Raw genomic sequence first — 19,597 nt, 5'->3', positions numbered from 1 at the left:
TCTGGTTTTTACTGAAGTCAGCAGCAACACTGTTAGTGACTTTAGTAGGATCAGGATTTGGCCCTTATGTAAGAAAATATTTCATTTCTGTGCACACTTTTTATAAGATTTTTATGCTAAGGGGAAAAGCATACAATCTATGCTCAGAGATTACCAATCAATAACATAACAAACGTAATATGGCTCAGAGGTGACCAAGAAAAAATAGTACCAAACAAAGAAGCTGAAAGAAGGAACTTCTTCTTTCTGGTGGAGTGCACAAAACATTAAGCAGAAAAGAAGAGCTTGCTTTGAAAAACCAATATCGAGAGGGTTATAAAGAAATTTTGTTGTGATGAGAGTTTACAGCAGGATATTCTATATACAGAGACAGAGACAGAGAGCAGATGGGAGTCACGGAATCTGCATCTGATTTGCATTCAAGTGCTATAGCTAAGTCTCATAATGAGGTTTCAGTACATTTGGTTAAGGGGCTCTTCAAGTTATAATTCCCCTGTGTGATTATTCGATATTTTATATAGGTAGGCATATATAGATCTATCAATAGATATGGTTAATTTGTCTTTCAATTCCCAGTTCATTCTTCTAATGGGTTTATTTATTTACCTGACGTTCAGTTGGTATAATCCTTTTATAATATTGCATATTTTTTCTCCAAAATGTCCTGCTATCAGATATATTTTCAAAAGGGCCCAAGACCCAGCATGAGCTCAACAGGGACAGGCTTGGACTTTTACTGAATTGTTCTACACAGGGTTGTAAAATCACATTTCTTTCGGTACTGAAAGTAGTTATCAATATATGCATTATTTCAAGCCTCATATTGATCTGGCACAGGATTTAGTACAGCTCACAAATAATTTGTAATACATGCCATTTCAGAGTCAGCTAACCTGACAGCTTGTTCTCCTTGGACCCAATCCTGAAAGCTTAACCATTTGCAGGACTGGGCCTTATATATACCCTTTTTTCCTTTTTTGGAGGGTGGGGGCCCTTCTGCATCCCTCACACATTTAGTCCTAACCATCTGCCACTATTTATTTCAAATGGTCTTAAATGGGTATTTGGGGACACAAGGAATGCAAGATCAGGTCTGTAAAATTATTCTTTGAATCTTGTATTGCCTAAAACTATTGCTAATATATATTTCAATAATAAATAACTGCCATTTTGCTATAGTTATTTGGGCACATTCATTTATTGCATTCATTACAATTTAGTAAAAACATGTTTTTATATACTTCAGTTTTCTAACATTTATTCCTTTATGTGACATTACTCCTAGATACATCTAAAATGTATAGTTTTCAGTGCTTCAGTCACCTACTCATAAATCATCTCACATTTTGGAATTACTGAAAATTGTAAAGACTTATTTGTTTTATTTTTAATAGTCTAATATATTACAGTTAACTTAAAAAAACATTGGATTTTTTGAAGAGTCATGACAATTTACTTCTGCACTATGGGTGAAATCAACCAATGTGCAGTGACAGATACCATGTGCATGATCTCTGGTGAATTCCATCCTTCTTGGCTAGATGTTGCATTCCTTTAATCTACAATGAACCATTGGGCTGTACATTAGTCAAAGAAGTACTATGTTTAGTCCCTGAAAAGATAATATACTCAGGGAAGTTACTTTTAAGTATAGTGTTAGACTATTTAGGGCCCGATTGCAGCCCACTGAGATAAATAGCAAGACTCCTATTGATTACATTGACTCAGACTTTGGATCAGGTCCTGTTTGTAAAAAGTTATGAGGTTGCTGTCTCACAGGGTTTGTAAGAAATCATGGAAGAGTTACATTACTGTGTAAGTTAATTAAATATAGAAAAGTTTTACTTATGTTTTTGATGACAGAGTCATGCAGGACAACCTTAAGAAGAATACTTACAAGTGAACACTTCAAGAAAGTCTCCATTCAGCTTTGCTAGATTAAGAACCAAGATCTTTCAAATGCAACAGCATTATTGTCTTATTGCAGATAAAGCAACACGACCTCCGACTACAGAAGAATAGAAAGATTGGTGACCTAAGCACATAACATCCCTGAAAATGTCAATGAATAATTCTCCAAATGTATTCTTGGAACCAAGTCCAAACAGGTTTCAAGTTAACGTAATTAATGAAAGCCATGACAATAATGCAACACCCCAAGAGGATGCCGATCCTCCACATTATGAAGAAACATCATTTACTGAAGAAGCACATGGCAGACACAGGATCAGTCACAGGCCTGGAAATAGAGCATTATATGAAAATTTTCTTCAAAATGGGGATACTGTTAAATCAGATGGAAATTTACATCTCTATGATACTCATAGTAACACATACTACCTAAAAACCTTTGGCCATAACACAGTGGATGCAGTTCCTAACATTGATTATTATCGAAACACTGGCAGCATCAGTGGAGTCAAAATGAACAGACCAAGCTTGTTAGAAATTCATGAACAACTGGCAAAGGTAAGTTGAAAGTAATGATACAAACATTTTCCTTTACATTTCCAAGCTAATTTTGTTTATTAACATATCCAGCCCCTTATCTTGTGAACCCTGTGCAAGAGAAAAAACTATAACTAAATACTTCCCTTATTTAGATGTGTACCTGCAGGATGTTCTCTGTTCTGTATTCTGCTAGGAGCAAAGATCTTTGTTAAACAGGTTTGTATCTGGTTGAAAATAATGAATGTACTCAATCAGTAGAAAAATATGCCTATTTCTTGTCTACAGCTATAAAACCACAGGATTTATTTTATGTTTGACTTACAGTTAAATGTATAGAAGTAGCAATTTAAGCCATAATTTAACCTAAATCAAATATGAAAGTGTCTCTTCTAACCTTTAATCTAACACCTGATCATAACTAGAGTTCTATTGATTAGTTTGTTGTGTTCATTCAATAATCCGGTAATAACTGTTGCATTAAAGTTTTATAATGTATAATAAATACCATTATCAACTAGTCAGAAATACAAAGCTTTACCCAATTGTGCTATGAACAAAAGCTACCAAATTGTAAGAAAAGGTGACAAGATGAAAATTAAGATGAGTTTCAAACACATAAAAGAATGTGTGTTGGTTCTGAAAGTATTTGCTTTAAAGAGGTATATGTTATCAGACAATTCTTGGGGACAAATTCATCCCTAGGGCACTGGTTACCCCACTGATATCAATGGATTCACACTAGGGATGACTTTGGCCCTCACTATTTATTGTAACAATGATTTTTGGGAGGGTCTGAGAGGCACCACTTGAGTGATCGTCTATCAACCATTTATTCAGAAATCATTTGGCTAAATCCTTTTTTTACTGCCCAGGGCAAAAGAGTTGTTTAGAATTCACTCATATACTATGGTGATGTGACCATGGAAGTATAGAGGCAAGACAGACTTACAGAAAACTAGTTAGAACCACAGAGAACAGCTGCTCTTGACAAATGAGATACCTAAACCGCTTTAAATGATTTTCTAGCGTTGGGGTTATTTCCCCTCTCCTTTCTAGGGAGATTGTGGCCTTAGTTTTGATTAACTGAATGAATAGGAGAGTTTAGCACTGACCCACAAGATTGATGGGTCTAATGAACAGAACTTCCCCTCCAGCAGTCACTCGATGCATGCTCCATTTTATCTGCACAGCCACCTCTGGTAAATTGATCATTAATTAACAAGAAACAGGCTCTTTGTCATCATAATCTTCATTTCTGTTGCCCTCTGCACCTACTTTTCCCACAACGATTCACCAGAAATGCATTGTCTAGGTTTGATTCCCTGCACTCTCAAAATTCCCCTTAAATATATTTGAAAAATTTATAACAGCAAGTCTCAGACTGAATCACACTGTAATGGTCAAGACCAACCTTCTGAATAGCAGGGTTTCACAAATGTCTGTGCTACTTCATGTGCACCAGTGTAATTCATTTCTATTAAAAAAAAAACCTTAATGGAATGTTGGGGGCCTGATTCTGCGATGCTTGCTCCGTAATCACACACATATAAAGTGAGCGAAGAATAGGTGTAAAACACAACTGCATGGAGAGTTTTGGGTGGACAAAGACTACTAGATCAAGCCCTCTATATAGTTTTCTTTGCAACAGTTAAACAAAGTAATTGAAAACCTTCTGGAAGAGATTATTAGGGATGGTTCAACTGATTTGGATAAAATGAGAATCCCTTTTACCCCCAAACCATGGTGACAAGTTCTCTATAAAAAGCATTGCTGAGATGTAACCTTCACCCCTTTTTTAGAGTGGAAATCAAACCATTTTTTCCCCGAGATTCTAAACTGTTCAGATGTATCTTAGAGAAGAGGTGGGAGAAGGGGATTCATGTCTAGCTTCCAGCTGGGACTAGATGTGCCAAAATACAGTAAGAAAAAAACAGTTCCTTTTCTATTTCTGGCCAAATGTGGAAGCAGAAGTCTCCAGAGAAAGCCTGCTCTCATTACAGTTACAACTCAGCTTTGCATATTTGTGAGGTCTGAATAATTTGGATAAGCATTAGACTTTTGGATGCTGATTCAAATGCAGTTCAAACTTCAAACCTTTTGAGGTTCACCCATCCTAGGCAGGATCAATCAGAAGTACTGAAATCAAGCCTAAAGTTAACCATTTGGAAAATCAGGGCCTGACTCCCCCCCGTCTCCCACATTGGGACTCCCATTTACAATAAGGCCCCTGCCTGAGCTGTGTAAAGTGGCCTTAATGTAAATGAGAATCAGGTCCCTTGTGTGGTCACTTACAGCTACCCAACATGAATGCCAAGTGGGTATAAAACACTATCCCTGGTGTAAATGAGTGGAGAATTCCAATTTAGTAGCTCCACTCACTTTGCAGATGTACAAGTGAAAACTCAAAGGACAAGGCAATGAGGCATCTGGCCCTCCATGTTCAGATAAGCTTCTTGTATTATATAAATGAATGACACTGGTGCATGTGCAGTAGCACAATGAAAACCTGGTGTCCAGGGATTTAAGTCTTGATCTTTATAACCTAATTCAGTCTGAGGTTTGCTACTGGACAGCTTTTCAGTTTGGGTATCTGTTTTTGTTTACAGAATGTAGCTGAACTTTAGCTGTTTCGTTTTTGTCCTTTGAGGGTTTTTTTAGTGAACGAAGGTCAAAGCAAGAACTGTCTGGCTCATTTCAGAAGCTTCATAACATTACTTTTTTAACATAAGGTTTTGCAGGTCATGACTATTCTAGCTGTTGACACACAGCACTAGCAGTCAGGATTTTTGGGCTGTAATCCTGGCTCTTCCACTGATTCATTGTATGATGTAGGCAAGCCACAAGTTCCCTGGGTCTTAATTACCCCATCCATAAAATGGGGATATTAATATTTAACTGGACCTGAAGCAAGTGCTGTGAGGTCTAAGTTATCAATGTTTGTAAAGTGTTTTGAGATCTTAACCTGAAACACTGGAGAACACAGGATAAGAACATAGAGAAGGCAATTTTGGTATTTAGAAAAATAAATAAATTAGATGTAATTGCACGATAGGTCAGGATAGCAAGCACTATGCAAGCACAGTAATTTTAATTGTCACACTGTTTTTAGTGCACATGGGATATTATGGAATTGTTATAGTAACTGATTATTAGTGAAATAATCACATTTCATTCCCTTTATGTGGAACAACTCCATGTAAGCTCTAGACCAGTGGTGGACAGCCTGCGGCCTGTACACATCCCATCAGGATAATTCGCTGGCGGGCCACAAGAAAGTGTTTACATTGACCGCTCGCAGGCATGGCCTCCCACAGCTTCCAGTGGCCGCGGTTCACCATTCCCAGCCAATGGGAGCTGCGGGAAGCGGTGCGGGCCTCGGGGACCTGCTGGCCACTGCTTCCTGCAGCTTCCATTGGCCAGAAACGGCAAACTGCAGCCACTGGGAGCTGCGAGAGGCCATGGCTGTGGACAGTCAACGTAAACACTGTCTCATGGCCCGCCAGTGGATTACCCTGATGGGCCGCAGGTTACCCACCACTGCTTTAGACTACAGTTGACACTAGCAGAATGATTATGAAAAGTAGTTCCTGTGCAGAGGAACTTAGGCCAAGAATTGCAAAAATTACTAGTGATTAGGGGCAGGGGAGTCTCAGTTTTGCAGTGTCTATCTTGAGACCTCTTAAAGGTGTGTGATTTTCAGAGGGTGGAATTTTCAGAGCACTTACTGAATAGCAGCCGACTTAATGGTGTCTCAATTTGGGCTCCCCAAAACTGGGGCAATCCAAAATCACTAGTCACTTTTGAAAATTAGAAATTCGTGCTGGAGAAGACCTATCAGGCAGGGCCGGCTTTAGGCCAATTCCACCAATTCCCCCGAATCGGGCCCCGCGCCTAAGAGGGCCCCACGCCCAGTGGCAGGGCTGCCAGGGGGTCAAGTGGCCGAGAATCCCTTCCATGGCTAGAGGCTCTTTTTTAATTTTTACTCACCCGGCGGCGCTCTGGGTCTTTGGCAGCACTTCGGCGGCAGGTCCTTCACTCGCTTCAGGTTCGAGGCAGCACTCAGCCAGCAGGTTCAGTGGAGCCGCCCCAGAGGAGTGAAGTGTGTTTTTATGTGTGGGTTTTTTCAGTCATCCCTGCTGGGGCCCCATGAACTGTTTTTTGGGGGCCCCCCCTTAAAAAAAAGCCCCTGTATCAGGATATCAAGCTTCTCCCTCTGCCAGGGCTAGATTGTTCCCTGGGGTACATTGGTTAGTGCTTTGTGTTAGCATATGCACCAACTGCTTCTATGATGGAAATAACTCAACCATTCCCCATGCAGTTTGTGAAAACAAGCAAGGGCTTGATTTCAGTGGGACTTTTTCAGTTAGCATTATAATGACTCTAAATTACACAATGGGCCTGCTCTAACTCCCAGTTAAATCAATCGGAGTTTTGCTATTGACTTTGGTTCTGCCCTCTGCCCCCTAAACATGTTGCTGTTACACTGTGCGAGAGGGAGGTAGGACTTAAAGAGCTTGCACAAGGTATGCCCAGCCATCCTTGCAAGCAGTGGAGCCCAGCCCTGTGGTAGCTCCCTGCAAACCACTGTGTAGCAGGAACTTGTTATGTGAGTCAACCTGTTGCTTAAAAACACCTAATGGGGGTTTTGAAGGATGACGCGGCAGCCATGGCAAACTAGTTTCCATGGGTGATCATCCACAGGTGGGAGGAAGAATTCTGCATTATGCACAGCCTGGTGTTGCTCCTGCTATACACAGCTGTAGTAGGCTCATCACCCTCTATATGTGACCTAGCCTACACTAGAGGGGAACAGAGCATCACACTGAGTGGTGTGGGTTCCACTAGCAGTCCTAGCTGTGCATGTGACGGTTTGAGGAAGGGTGGTGGCCTTTAAATACAGGTGTATGGGCTTGTGATTCATATGACCATTTATGCAAACCCCACACAATGTACCATATAAAGCCCCGTAATCCTGCACCATTGCTAGTGTTTGATGCAGTGTATGCCATACCTGGCTGGTGCATTAAATACTATCCCTGTCTTTTCTCAGTGCAGTTCACATGGAGGTAAGCACATCTCACTAGGAGAAAACTAGATTCAAACAACAAAACCAGACAAAGTTGTCAAACATAACTAGCCTGTCTGAGCCCATTGGTGGTAGCTAGAAGCAATATATTTTGTGACTCCAACTGTCTGAGTCCCACATAAGCCTTTCCATTGTGCTTTGATGCTAGTTTAACATCAGAAGATAAAACATTCATCTTTAATACATTTTTTTAAATGTATAGTTTTTCTGCTGCCAGAATTTAAGCAGACTGAAAAGAACATCTGAGCTCCAGCTCCTTCACTACTGAAGTCAAACGTGTGTAATCTTTTAACAAGATGTGTCATTTTTAGCTCGTATTAAGCTCCAAAATGCCAATTATAGCTAAAGATATATTTTGTAAGAACTATTTCACAGCTGGTAGTGGGTGAGAATTGCTTGGGTCTAACAGTTATCCCACCATAAAAAATAATTTAACCTTCCTTCATCTCCTTGGCTGTTCTCCACACTTATTATGTAGATTGGATGAGCTCATCGTTACTAGCCACACAAGATACTAAAGCTGAAACGTTCTGAAATGAAGAAAGGAAACTTTTTAAAACAGCAATAACTTTTGATTTGGGTGACTTCTTGAAATGTTCTGTCACCTTTACTCCTTATCCTTAATGCATGAATTGCCCAGGTAAAGCCATTTGGTAAATAAATAATCATTCCCTAAAGCACTCCAATTTAAAATGCAGCATGGAAGGTTTAGGACCATAATTTACGGTAATGGAATGTGAAAGCACAAATTAATTTGAAGTGTGTAAGAAACAACGAGTTTCAAGTGGCAATGACTGAACCTTTTATTTTTTGTCTTTGATGACTTGATCCCATGAATGTGCAATAAACAAAAATTCATGTGACAATATTATGGCTGCTAATCCTCCTGGCCTCTACTTAATAATTGACTGTATTTTGAGTGAATGTAGCCGCTATCATCTTGGGTGAGATTTTCAAAGGCACAATGAGATTTGTGCTCCTAAATCACATGGGTAATGTGAAAATCCCACCCATAGATGCACTTAACGAGATAAATTCTCTCCAAAGAAGTTCAGCATTGTTCTTCTTCATCAGATAAGATGGTAGGTAGCACTAGTAGGAGAATATAGACCATCAGGTCTGATATGTAGGTGTGTATGCAGCAAAGCTATCTACTGTTTGTGTATCTGAGGGCAGAACTAAGCCCTCAGATTTTCTACACAATGAGCATACTTAATTCACATTGACTTGGTGTTATGGGTGCTCAGCACCTTTGAAAATAAGGTGCCATAGCTCTCAAGCTGGACTCTTAAAAACTGAAGTGGCCAAAATTAGAGGCCACTTTTGGAAATTTTGGCTTTGCTCAATATCACACTCTGAGTGAATGGCAGATCCAGAAATAGAATCGAGTTCTCCTATGTCCCAGACAGGTAGCCTATCCCCTGGAATACATTGCCTTTCATAAGAAGAGATGCGTCTGCTTTATGGTACACTTAATGTTGTATGAGGGTCATTGTAAGTATATGTTCCTGATTTTGTAAGATGTGTGATAATGTGTTGCTGTTACTGTTATAATGATTGTAATGAATTATGTTCCTGTGGTGTTATCACATTAAAGCAGGTTCTTCACAGCTTTAATTACACATACAGTAAAATCTTATACATTATATATTTTTACATTAATACATATATGTGTACACTACAGGTCAAATCCTGTTTGGGCATGCACATGCCAGCTGACAATATGCAACATAACTAGGCAAGTATTGGCGGGCACCTACCCAATAGAGTGGCAGCACAAAGCCCCATTCTCTGACACCTCTCCCTACTTTTCTCCTTCCTAGCAAGGGACCATGATTTCTTCACCCCGATGGCCTTCTTAAGAACATAAGAACGGCCCTATTGTGTCAGACCAAAGGTCCTCCTAGCCCAGTATCCTGTCTTCTGACAGTGGCCAATGCCAGGTGCCCCCGAGGAAATGAACAGAACAGGTAATCATCAAGTGATCCATCCCCTGTTGCCCATTCCCAGGTTCTGGCAAACAGAGGCTAGGGACACCATCCCTGCCCATCCTGACTAATAGCCATTGATGGACCTATCCTCCATGAATTTATCTTTTTTGAATCCCGTTATAATCTTGGCCTTCACAATATCCTCTGGCAAGAGTTCCACAGGTTGACTGTGCATTGTGTGAAAACATACTTCCTTTTGTTTGTTTTAAACCTCATGCCTATTAATTTAATTTGGTGGCCCCTAGTTCTTGTGTTCTGAGAAAGAGTAAATAACACTTTCTCTCCTCATACAGCAGCAGTTTCAAACCCCTAATCATTTTTGTTGCCCTTTTCTGAACCTTTTCCAAGGCCAATATATCTTTTTTGAGATGGGGCAACCACATCTGCATGCAGTATTCAAGCTGTGCATGTATCATGGATTTATATAGAGCAATATGATATTTTCTGTCTTATTATCTATCCCTTTCTTAATAATTCCCAACATTCTGTTCACTTTTTTGACTGCCGCTGCACATTGAGTGGATGTTTTCAGAGAACTATCCACAATGACTCCAAGATCTCTGTCTTAAGTGGTAACAGCTAATTTAGACCCCCATCATTTTATATGTATACTTGGGATTATGTTTTCCAATGTGCATTAACTTGCATTTATCAACATTGAATTTCATCTGCCATTTTGTTGCCCAGTCACCCAGTTTTGAAAGATCCTTTTGTAGCTCTTTGCAGTCTGCCTGGGACTTAACTATCTTGAGTAGTTTTGTGCCATCTGTAAATTTTGCCACCTCACTGTTCACCCCTTTTTCCAGCTCATTTATGAATATGTTGAATAGGACTGGGCCAAGTACAGACCCCTAGAGGACACCACTATTTACCTCTCTCCATTCTGAAAACTGACCATTTATTCCTACCTTTTGTTTCCTATCTTTTAACCAATTACCAATCCATGAGAGGACCTTCCCTCTTATCCCAGGACTGCTTACTTTGCTTAAGAGCCTTTGGTGAAGGACCTTGTCAAAAGCTTTCTGAAAATCTAAATACACTATATCCACTGGATTTCCTTTGTCCACATGCTTGTTGACCCCCTCAAAGAATTCTAGTGGATTGGTGAGGCATGATTTCCCTTTACAAAAACCATGTTGACTATTCCCCAACAAATTATGTTCATATATGTGTCTGACAATTTTGTTCTTTAGTGTCAACCAGTTTTCCCAGTACTGAAGTCAGGCTTACCAGCCTGTAACTGCCGGGGTCACCTCTGGTGCCCTTGTTAAAAATTGGCGTCACATTAGCTATCCTCCAGTCATTTGGTACAGAAGCTGATTTACAGCCGACAGTTAGTAGTCCTGCAATTTCACATTTGAGTTCCTTCAGAACTCTTGGGTTAATACCATCTGGTCCTTGTGACTTATTACTGTTTAGTTTATCAATTTGTTCCAAAACCTCCTCTAATGACACCTCAATCTGGGATAGTGCCTCAGATTTATCAGCTAAAAAAAATGGCTCAGGTTTGGGAATCTCCTTCACATCCTCAACCGTGAAGACCAATGCAAAGAACTAATTTGGTTTGTCCGCAATGACTTTATCACCCTTGAGTGCTCCTTTAGCATCTTGATCATCCAGTGGCCTCACTGGTTGTTTAGCAGGCTTTCAGCTTCTGCTGTACTTAAACAAATATTGCTATTACTTTTTGAGTCTTTGGCTAGCTATTCTTCAAAAAAAATTTGTGGCCTTCTTAATTATATTTTTACACTTCATTTGCCAGAGTTTATGCTCCTTTTTATTTTCCGCATTAGGATTTAACTTCCACTTTTTAAAAGATGCTTTTTTGCCTCTCACTGCTTTTTTTACTTTGTTGTTTAGCCACTGTGGCTTTTTTTTGGTTCTCTCCCTATGTTTTTTAATTTGGGGTATACATTAAAGTTGAGCCTCTATTATGGTGTCTTTAAAAAGTTTCCATGCAGCTTGCAGGGATTTTATTTTTGGCACTGTTACCTTTTAATTTCTGTTTAACTAACCTCATTTTTGTGTAGTTCCCCTTTCAGAAATTAAATGCTACAGTGTTGGGCCGTGGTGGTGTTTTCCCTGCCACAGGGATGTTAAATTTAATTATATTATGCTCAAGCGGTCCAGCTATATTCACCTCTTCGCCCTGATCCTGTGCTCCACTTAGGACTAAATCAAGAATTGCCTCTCCTCTTGTGGGTTCCAGGACTAGCTGCTCCAAGAAACAGTAATTTAAGGTGTCAAGAAACTTTATCTCAGCATCCCTTCCTGAGGTGATATGTACCAGGTCAATATGGGGATAGTTGAAACCCCCCATTATTATTATTGAGTTTTTTATTTTAATAGCCTCTCTAATCTCCCTGAGCATTTCAGAGTCACTAACACTATCCTGGTCAGGTGGTCGGTAATATATCCCTACTGCTATATTATTATTATTCAAGCATGGAATTATTATCCATAGGGATTCTATGGTACAGTTTGGTTCATTTAAGATTTTTACTTCATTTGATTCTACGCGTTCTTTCACATATAGTGCCACTCCCCCACCAGCATGACCTGTTCTGTCCTTCTGATATATTTTCTGCCCTCGTATTACTGTGTCCCATTGATTATCCTCATTCCACCAAGTTTCTGTGATGCTTATTCTATCAATATCCTCATTTAATAAAAGGCACTCTAGTTTGCCCATCTTATTATTTAGACTTCTAGCATTGGTATACAAGCACTTTAAAAACTTGTCACTTTCTAGCTGTCTGCCAGTACATGATGTAATTGAATGGGACTTTTTTTCTTTTCACTGTTTCTCATCATATCCTACCTGTATTTTATCATCTTCCATCCTCTCCTCCTTATTAAGACATAGAAGGATGTAGAAGAAATAAATGGAGATTCCCTGTCACCTACATGCACACAACTTGACACATTAATTGGGAACCCAGCTATGGCTATGCACTAGTATGTTACCCCTCTCCCTCCTCCCTTTGCATAGTTACCCTCTCTGGAAATGTCCTCACACCCCACCAAATCCTGGAAAGCACTGAGTTCCCTGAACTACCAGCTTCCTCCATCACCCTGACCCTCTCACTCACCCCAATGGGATATGTATCTTTCTTCACACAGGGCCTAGCCTGCACCTGGATGTTGTCTGCCCTTATGCTGATTCTCCCAGAAACTTCATATGATGAAACCCAGAACCAGAAGGGAGCAATGAAGCATAATTTAGAGGTCAGGGACATGGTCTCTGTGTTAGTCCACAGGTACTCCCTGACCCACCAATGGCTGTAAGGTGCAATCCTCTGAAACAACTTATTCCTATCCAAATTGCAAGCTGCAGTCCTGGAGCTGAACTTTCTCAAAAGCTAAGAGGCAGGACATTGGGGTTTTTGATTGTCCCATTAGAGGGACAGAGACAGATCTAAGTCTGTATCCAGATCTGAACTTTCCCAAAACTTTGGGATGTTGGTTCAGCCATTCCTCTGTGTGTAGGGAGAAGGCTTTTCAAAGCCAGGATGTGAGCACACACGAACTCTGCATTTGGCATGTGGTTATGGCACCAGCATGCCAGAACTTGACCCTGTATGCTTATATTTCTATTAGAGCTAGTTTAACAGTAGAACAGATTATTCATTTAGTGTATTATTTGATGCATTTTTGCTGCTGTTCATCAAATAACATTCTCACTAAAGAGAACTTAAGCTACAGAGTTGGTCCAATTCTGCAAAGGACTGTATTATCTGATGAAAAATGGTGCAATTCATAAAATAATGTATTTGCCAAGTAGTAGTCAGCAAATTCTACTTTATTTAGCCAGCACTACTACTTATGTTATATATTTTATTTTTATTATTAATAACAATAATTTACATTGCAGTAGCATTTAGAGGCCAACCAGGTCAGGACCTCAGTGTGCTATACAAACATATAAGTATGGTATATATGCTGTATACTGTTAACGCTTACCCATACACACACACACACAGACAGTATTTAAGTCCAGACTATGATACACTTACTCATTCTGATTATACCTTGAGTAGTTCAGCTACTATTTAGTGTAGGAGCATAACATTCTCTTCCAAAAAAAATGCAAAATACACTTTTATTTTCGATCCCTATTTTTCATGTGTTCCTTATGTAGCTAGTTGTCATCCTCTTGTTATATTGTTTATCAACTGTACAGAATATATTTGTTTTTTGTGTGATCTTTTAGAACATAGCAGTGAACCCCGGTTCAATCGAGAGAGTTACTAATGGAGAGGGCTCTCCAGGAGAGGAAACAACAGCCAACAAGGAAGAAGAAAGCAAAGGGGGATTTGTGAAGTTTGGATGGGTGAAAGGTGTGCTGGTGAGAGAAACCTAAACCTTCCTACCAGAAAATTATCTGTATCTTACAAAAATTAATATATTAGCAATTATTAATTCCCTTAAAAAGGGAGGATTGTTTGCTGCTTTTAAAAAGCCTACTCGTTTTCTGCAATGCACATTATTAAGTTTCATAATACTGTTTGTAATTTTATAGTGATGCAAGATCATTTGTTTAAAACTTAGGTGAGATGCATGTTGAATATCTGGGGTGTGATGCTTTTCATTCGACTGTCCTGGATTGTAGGTCAAGCTGGAATTGGTATGTATTTTTTCATTATAATTTTCAACAGCATAAAGAATAAAGGGTAGAAACTACACATGATCACAATTAATATTTAATCTGAAATGTGAGTTTGCATGTTGCACTAACTTCCAAGTGTTTGCTAGGGTATAAGAGCTACTGGAATTTTCCAGACTCCTAGCCAAATTACTCCTTAGAGGGATGTGCTGTCAACTATATACACAAACATATAACCACCCCCATCTTTGGTGAAATTTGTATTTAGAACCAGTTACAGCTCTCGATTTCATGACTGAAGCCAATTTATAATGTATAGTCATGCACAGTTGACCTTTCTACTTCACACTTTTCGAATCCATGAACCCAAACCGTCATTAACACACTATTTTTAACTACAACACAGAACCAGATACTAGTGGTACCAGGAAATATCTTATTAAAACTCAACGAAGCTTTTCAGATAAATTAACAAAGTACATTTGGTGGTGCAGGACCTTTTCTTTTTCATTATGTCTGCATCCTAGCCAACTCCCACTGAATTTAATGTAATGACTCACCAATCTCAGTGGGGGTTGGACCCTGAGGGCTCAGTCATGCATGGTAACGAGTGCTCAAACTCCCACTGAAGTCAATGGGAGATGAGTGTGCTCACCACCTCACAGAGTCTTCAGCATCTTGCAGTATCAGGCTTTTATTCAGGAATGTAAAATCATAGCATCACAGAGTTTAAGGCATCATCAGATGATTTAGTCTGATCTCCTGTACATCGCAGGCCACCAACACCACTCAGCAACAGCACACTAAACCCAACAACTGAACAACCAAAATGAGACCAAAGTATTACAGCTCACAGGAGACTAGACTATTATGTGCACAGACAAGAGAATAGCAGGGACCCAGGTGCACCAGTGCCTGAGACCCCTGCAGTGTCAGGAAAATGATTGAGATATACCCAGCTAATCCTGGCAAGTGACCTGCACCCACATGCTGCAGAGGAAGGCAAATTCCTTCCCAACTCCACATATAGCAACCGTTAGACCCTGAGCATGTGAACAAGAACCAGCCAGCCAAGTGCCTGAGAGAGAGAAGGCTTGATGCCACCTCAGAGACCAGGCCCACACCATCCTATGTCTCATCTCCAGCCCTGGCCATCCCTGATGCTTCAGAGGAAGGAGTTAAAAAAGCCCTCCCAGAATACATTGGGGTTGGAGAAGAAATCCCTTCCTGACCCCTGCTGGCAGCCAGCTGGCACCCCGAAGAAAGACCCTTCAGAACATAAGACATAAACCAGAAGTGAGCCCCAGGGCTGTTGAGCCCTGCCCCCCACCATCATAAGCAGTCCTGTCATACAACTGCACTCACATTTGTCCAACTCTCTCAAACTCATTAAGTTGTTTGCCCCCCAGAGCTCCTATTGGGCGGCTGTACCAGAACACCATCCCCTTCCTCTAATTTGCAGCCTGCACTGGCTCATGGCCAATTTATATTCATATGTTCTTGTGCCTTTTTAGCTTAAACAACTCGTCACCCTCCCCGGTATTTACTTCCTAATGTATTTATAGAGAACAATCGTAATCTCTCATCCTTCTCTTTGCTAGGCTAAACAAGCCAAGCACTTCCAGTCTCCTCTCAGAAGACAGGCCCTCCATTCCCCTGATTGTCCTAGTAGCTCTTCTCTGTTCCTGTTCCAATTTAAATTAATCTTTCTTGAACATGAGTGACCCGATGTGGAATATTACCAGTGCCTTGTACAATGGCATTAATACTTCTCTAGCTCTATTGGAAATGCTTCTCCTAATATACCCTAGGATCGCATTTGCCTTTTTCATAGCCACATCACACTGGTGGCTCATAGTCATCCTGTGATGAACCTACACAGCCAAGTCTCTCTCCTCCTCTGTCACTTTCAGTTTCTGGTGCAGACCATGCACAGATTTACTTGATATAAGTAAGCTCTTCAGGACAGGTCTCTCTTTTTGTTCCATGTTTGTACAGTGCTTAGAACAATGGGGCCTTGATCGAGGCCCGTAGGCACTAGTAGAATACAAATAATGACAGCAATAAGCCGCAGTCTCCATAACATCAATAGCAGGTATTTTCAATTATTATTCTACTGGTTTTCTCTCAATATAAATTGGTATTAAAGAGGAACTTGAACCAAAACTTTGGATCTGGGATCTGACCATGCCTGATCTCTGGGGTGATTCAGAATCCAAACGTGGATGGATCTCTGGGCTGAAACAAAACCTCAGCTCCATGCACCCCCTCAAGACTTTTCAAGGGCTTAAATCTCATCTCAGGCAAAACTCCCACTGGCATCACGGAAGTTTTGCTTGAGTGAGGATTTCTAGATTGAGCCCTGAATTTGCAATTAGGAAACCTCTGTGTAACAGATCTTCTGAAAAAAGAAAAAATAACATAAACTTACTCTGACGTAAGGTTGAAAAGGCAAGAAAGTTCCTGAAAGAAAATGGAAGAACTCTGCATATTTTTACAATGTTCCATATTTGGCTCCAGTACTGTGCCTGGCCCTGACAAAAGGGTGCTTGCTGATTTTATGATGCATACCAAATGAGGGTTTGCAGCCACAGGGTACACATAAACGTATGCCTTGCCATGAAAACTCTGCATCTTAACATTGCCAAGACTTTGCTCCAGGGTTTCATGCAAAATTAGTTTTTTAAGGGCAGTTTAGTAACTTATTGAGATCATCAAGAAGCATTACTTTGTTTTGAGGTGTGAGAATAGCCATAGGCAAGAGTAATTTATTTTAATGCAATTTACTTAACATCCGTATGTCTGGGTTTCAATATAAACTTTAATCAGATCTTATCATTACTTTGCACAACAGCAGTTACAATGGCCCTGGTTTCACATTTAATTTTACAGTTGTAATTCACTAATAATCAAACCCTCCCTTCTTGCTGTTTATTGGTTTGTTGTTATTTTATTTAAATTACATCTTGTTCCTAAAGCAGGGCAGTTTCATTTTTTAAAATGGGACACTGAATTCTGTTTGAATAATCTCCCAATGCATTTTCTGAATATCCTATAAGCAGTGAGCATTATGTCCCAAGACAAATTATTTAAGGGGAGTAGAGATGAAGCTCATCACCACCATGGCTCGGGGATTTCACTGGCCACTGCTGCTAACATGGAAGTTAAATGAGTCAGTGAAGCTACCATCTGGGCCCCATTTATAGCCCAATCATTAGAAGGGAGTAGAGAGCAAACCCTTTTCTTGCTAAGTTGTCTTGGGTACAAGCTGTTAAAGAGGAAAAAACAGGTTGAGACAAAGTTCTCTAATCATAAGAATTTATCATCTATGAAAAGAGTAGTAAAATCTGCTACTGAGAGGGTTACATTTCCAAAACCATCCTGTTATTTTGCACTTGCCATTTTGCAGCTCTCCCAAACCTTGTAGTTAGGCAGAGGTGTGAAGAGGGGCAAGTTTAGGCCATTAGAAAATTTTGCCCCAAATGTTACCATATAATAATGAAATGAATAATATTCGTAGTATTTTGTTTTGCCTAGCTCATTTATCTCTTGCATTGTGCCTGTTGAATGTTTCCTTTTTTTCTGGATTGGTAACAAATTCTGTCCAAACAGACAGACACATCAATTGTCTAATGAGCAGAATATATAGCCCTATTTAGCACATTTGTTTTGATAAAGTATGTTATCAAAATGTAATTGAAAAGCTCTGGAAGGTACTTTATACAAATTACAGGGAAAATGTTCAATCTATTTTGAGAGTGATGTGTCTGAATTATTCAATTTAATGAATTAACAGTTTATTAAAAAGTCAGATCGTGGCCTGCCATTCACCAGGGTGAAAAACACCCATTGGATTCAGTTGGATTTTTGTGTGCAGATTGTGATAGGATATGGCCCAAGGAACTGACTTTGTATACAGAAGTGTATACCAAATAGGTACATCCTTGGTTAAAATTAAAGCTCACAAGTCAATAGTATAAGTGTGATTTATCATTTAAAATATCTGACTTCATGCTATATATCACTTATATCTCCTGCACGATGTTGCTCTGCCTTAAAGTGCTGTGATAACATGCCTATCATTTTAGAAACAAAGAACATTTGTTTGGGGATTAGATACCTATAATAATCCAATATGAAATGAAGTCAGCTATCTGCTCTGAAATGAAGCCAGCAGGTAGAACTAGGGCAGATAAGTCCATACATTGTAGTACCTCTAACGGTTTGCTAGTTACAGTATCCATGTTTCAGTTCTGACAAACCATGGCCAATATTTACTGCTACAGGCTAAGTTTAGCCTTCCAGTTTAAAGTGAAAATGCACATACCTAATGGGAGCAATAGAGTTACTGAGGCAGGAAATGCTGAAGTAGGGAAGCGTGAAGAAGTTCAGATACAATTAAGATTTCACACAGAGAAATTAGATGAAAACAGAAATACACTTGCTGGAAGGTTGCAACTTAATATTACCTTATTTCTTAAAATTCTGAATGATAGCACACAAGAACCCAAGACAGAGAGAAAATAGGCTGCTCCCTAAGGCAGCAAGGCACAGCTCACCCCACACAGCTTTAAGCTGGCTCCTTCCAGCCTGGCTGTCCACTACTGACTCAGATAATCCAGATCACATGGCTTCCTTCAGAGCCTCCAAGCAGGAGCAGGGAATCTCTGACACTTAAAGTGAAAGTTTGTCATTTTTAATCAGTTTCCAATACGCCACAGGAAGTAAAAGCAACAAAATAAGAGAAAAGCTGTTATAATATTTCTTGCCTGACTAGAAGCAGGAAAGTAGTTTGGAAGGAAAACCTCAGAAGCAGCCCTATTCTCATGAGCTTTCTAGTCCAGTTTTGCAGAGTTAAGAGAACTGCACTGTATGGATTAGGTCCAGTAAAACACGCAAACTATCTGAACTGTAAAGAACCTCAGAACCTTTCAAGGTTCACCTTTTACTAAAATAAACCTCCAGGTATTTGATTAGTTACATGTAATTCCACAGTATGTTGAATTTTAGTTAAACAAATGGAACTCAAAGTTACCTTTTCTGGTCCTCTTGTTAAAATGAAGATTCTCTCAGAGCCACATCCCCTCCTAATCCCAACCCAACTCTTCCCAAAGGCTTCAGCCCCAGACAGGGGGGCCTGTAACCTGAGCCCCGCTGCCCAGGGCTGAAGTCCTTGGGCTCTGGCCTCGGGAGATGGGGCTCGGGCTTCAGCCCCGAGCCCCAGCAAGTCTAAGCCAGCCAGCCTTGGTGACCCCCATTAAAACAGGGCTGTGACCCACTCTGGGGTCTTGACCCACTGTTTGAGAACAGCTGATCAAGGCTAAATGTATAGCAGACACCTGACAAAGGTGCATATTTGTGTACTATTGTTATGACCAATCAGTTGGTGATAGGCACAGTATGAGAACCAAAGCAGAATAAAATGGAAACCAAATTATAACTTTTTTTTTGTTTTTCCCTATA

At 39.9% G+C, this 19,597-nt stretch overlaps 1 protein-coding gene across 2 annotated transcripts in view; it reads left to right on the top strand.

The window, feature by feature from the left end:
- The first annotated feature begins 2,058 nt into the window (after positions 1 to 2,058).
- SLC12A1 (solute carrier family 12 member 1) overlaps positions 2,059 to 19,597 on the top strand; it is a 63,413-nt gene continuing 45,874 nt past the window's right edge. For both annotated transcript variants that reach the window (XM_039491773.1, XM_039491772.1), the window contains exons 1-3: positions 2,059 to 2,469; positions 13,742 to 13,876; positions 14,080 to 14,155. In XM_039491773.1, coding sequence (XP_039347707.1) covers positions 2,059 to 2,469; positions 13,742 to 13,876; positions 14,080 to 14,155 — 622 coding nt within the window. The remainder of the gene's footprint in view (positions 2,470 to 13,741; positions 13,877 to 14,079; positions 14,156 to 19,597) is intronic.

The sequence above is a fragment of the Mauremys reevesii genome, linkage group 10 (assembly GCF_016161935.1).
Source record: "Mauremys reevesii isolate NIE-2019 linkage group 10, ASM1616193v1, whole genome shotgun sequence".
Classification (NCBI taxonomy): Eukaryota; Metazoa; Chordata; order Testudines; family Geoemydidae; genus Mauremys; species Mauremys reevesii.
The sequence above is the reverse complement of the archived record's forward strand: the minus strand, read 5'-3'. Positions and strand labels throughout refer to the sequence as shown.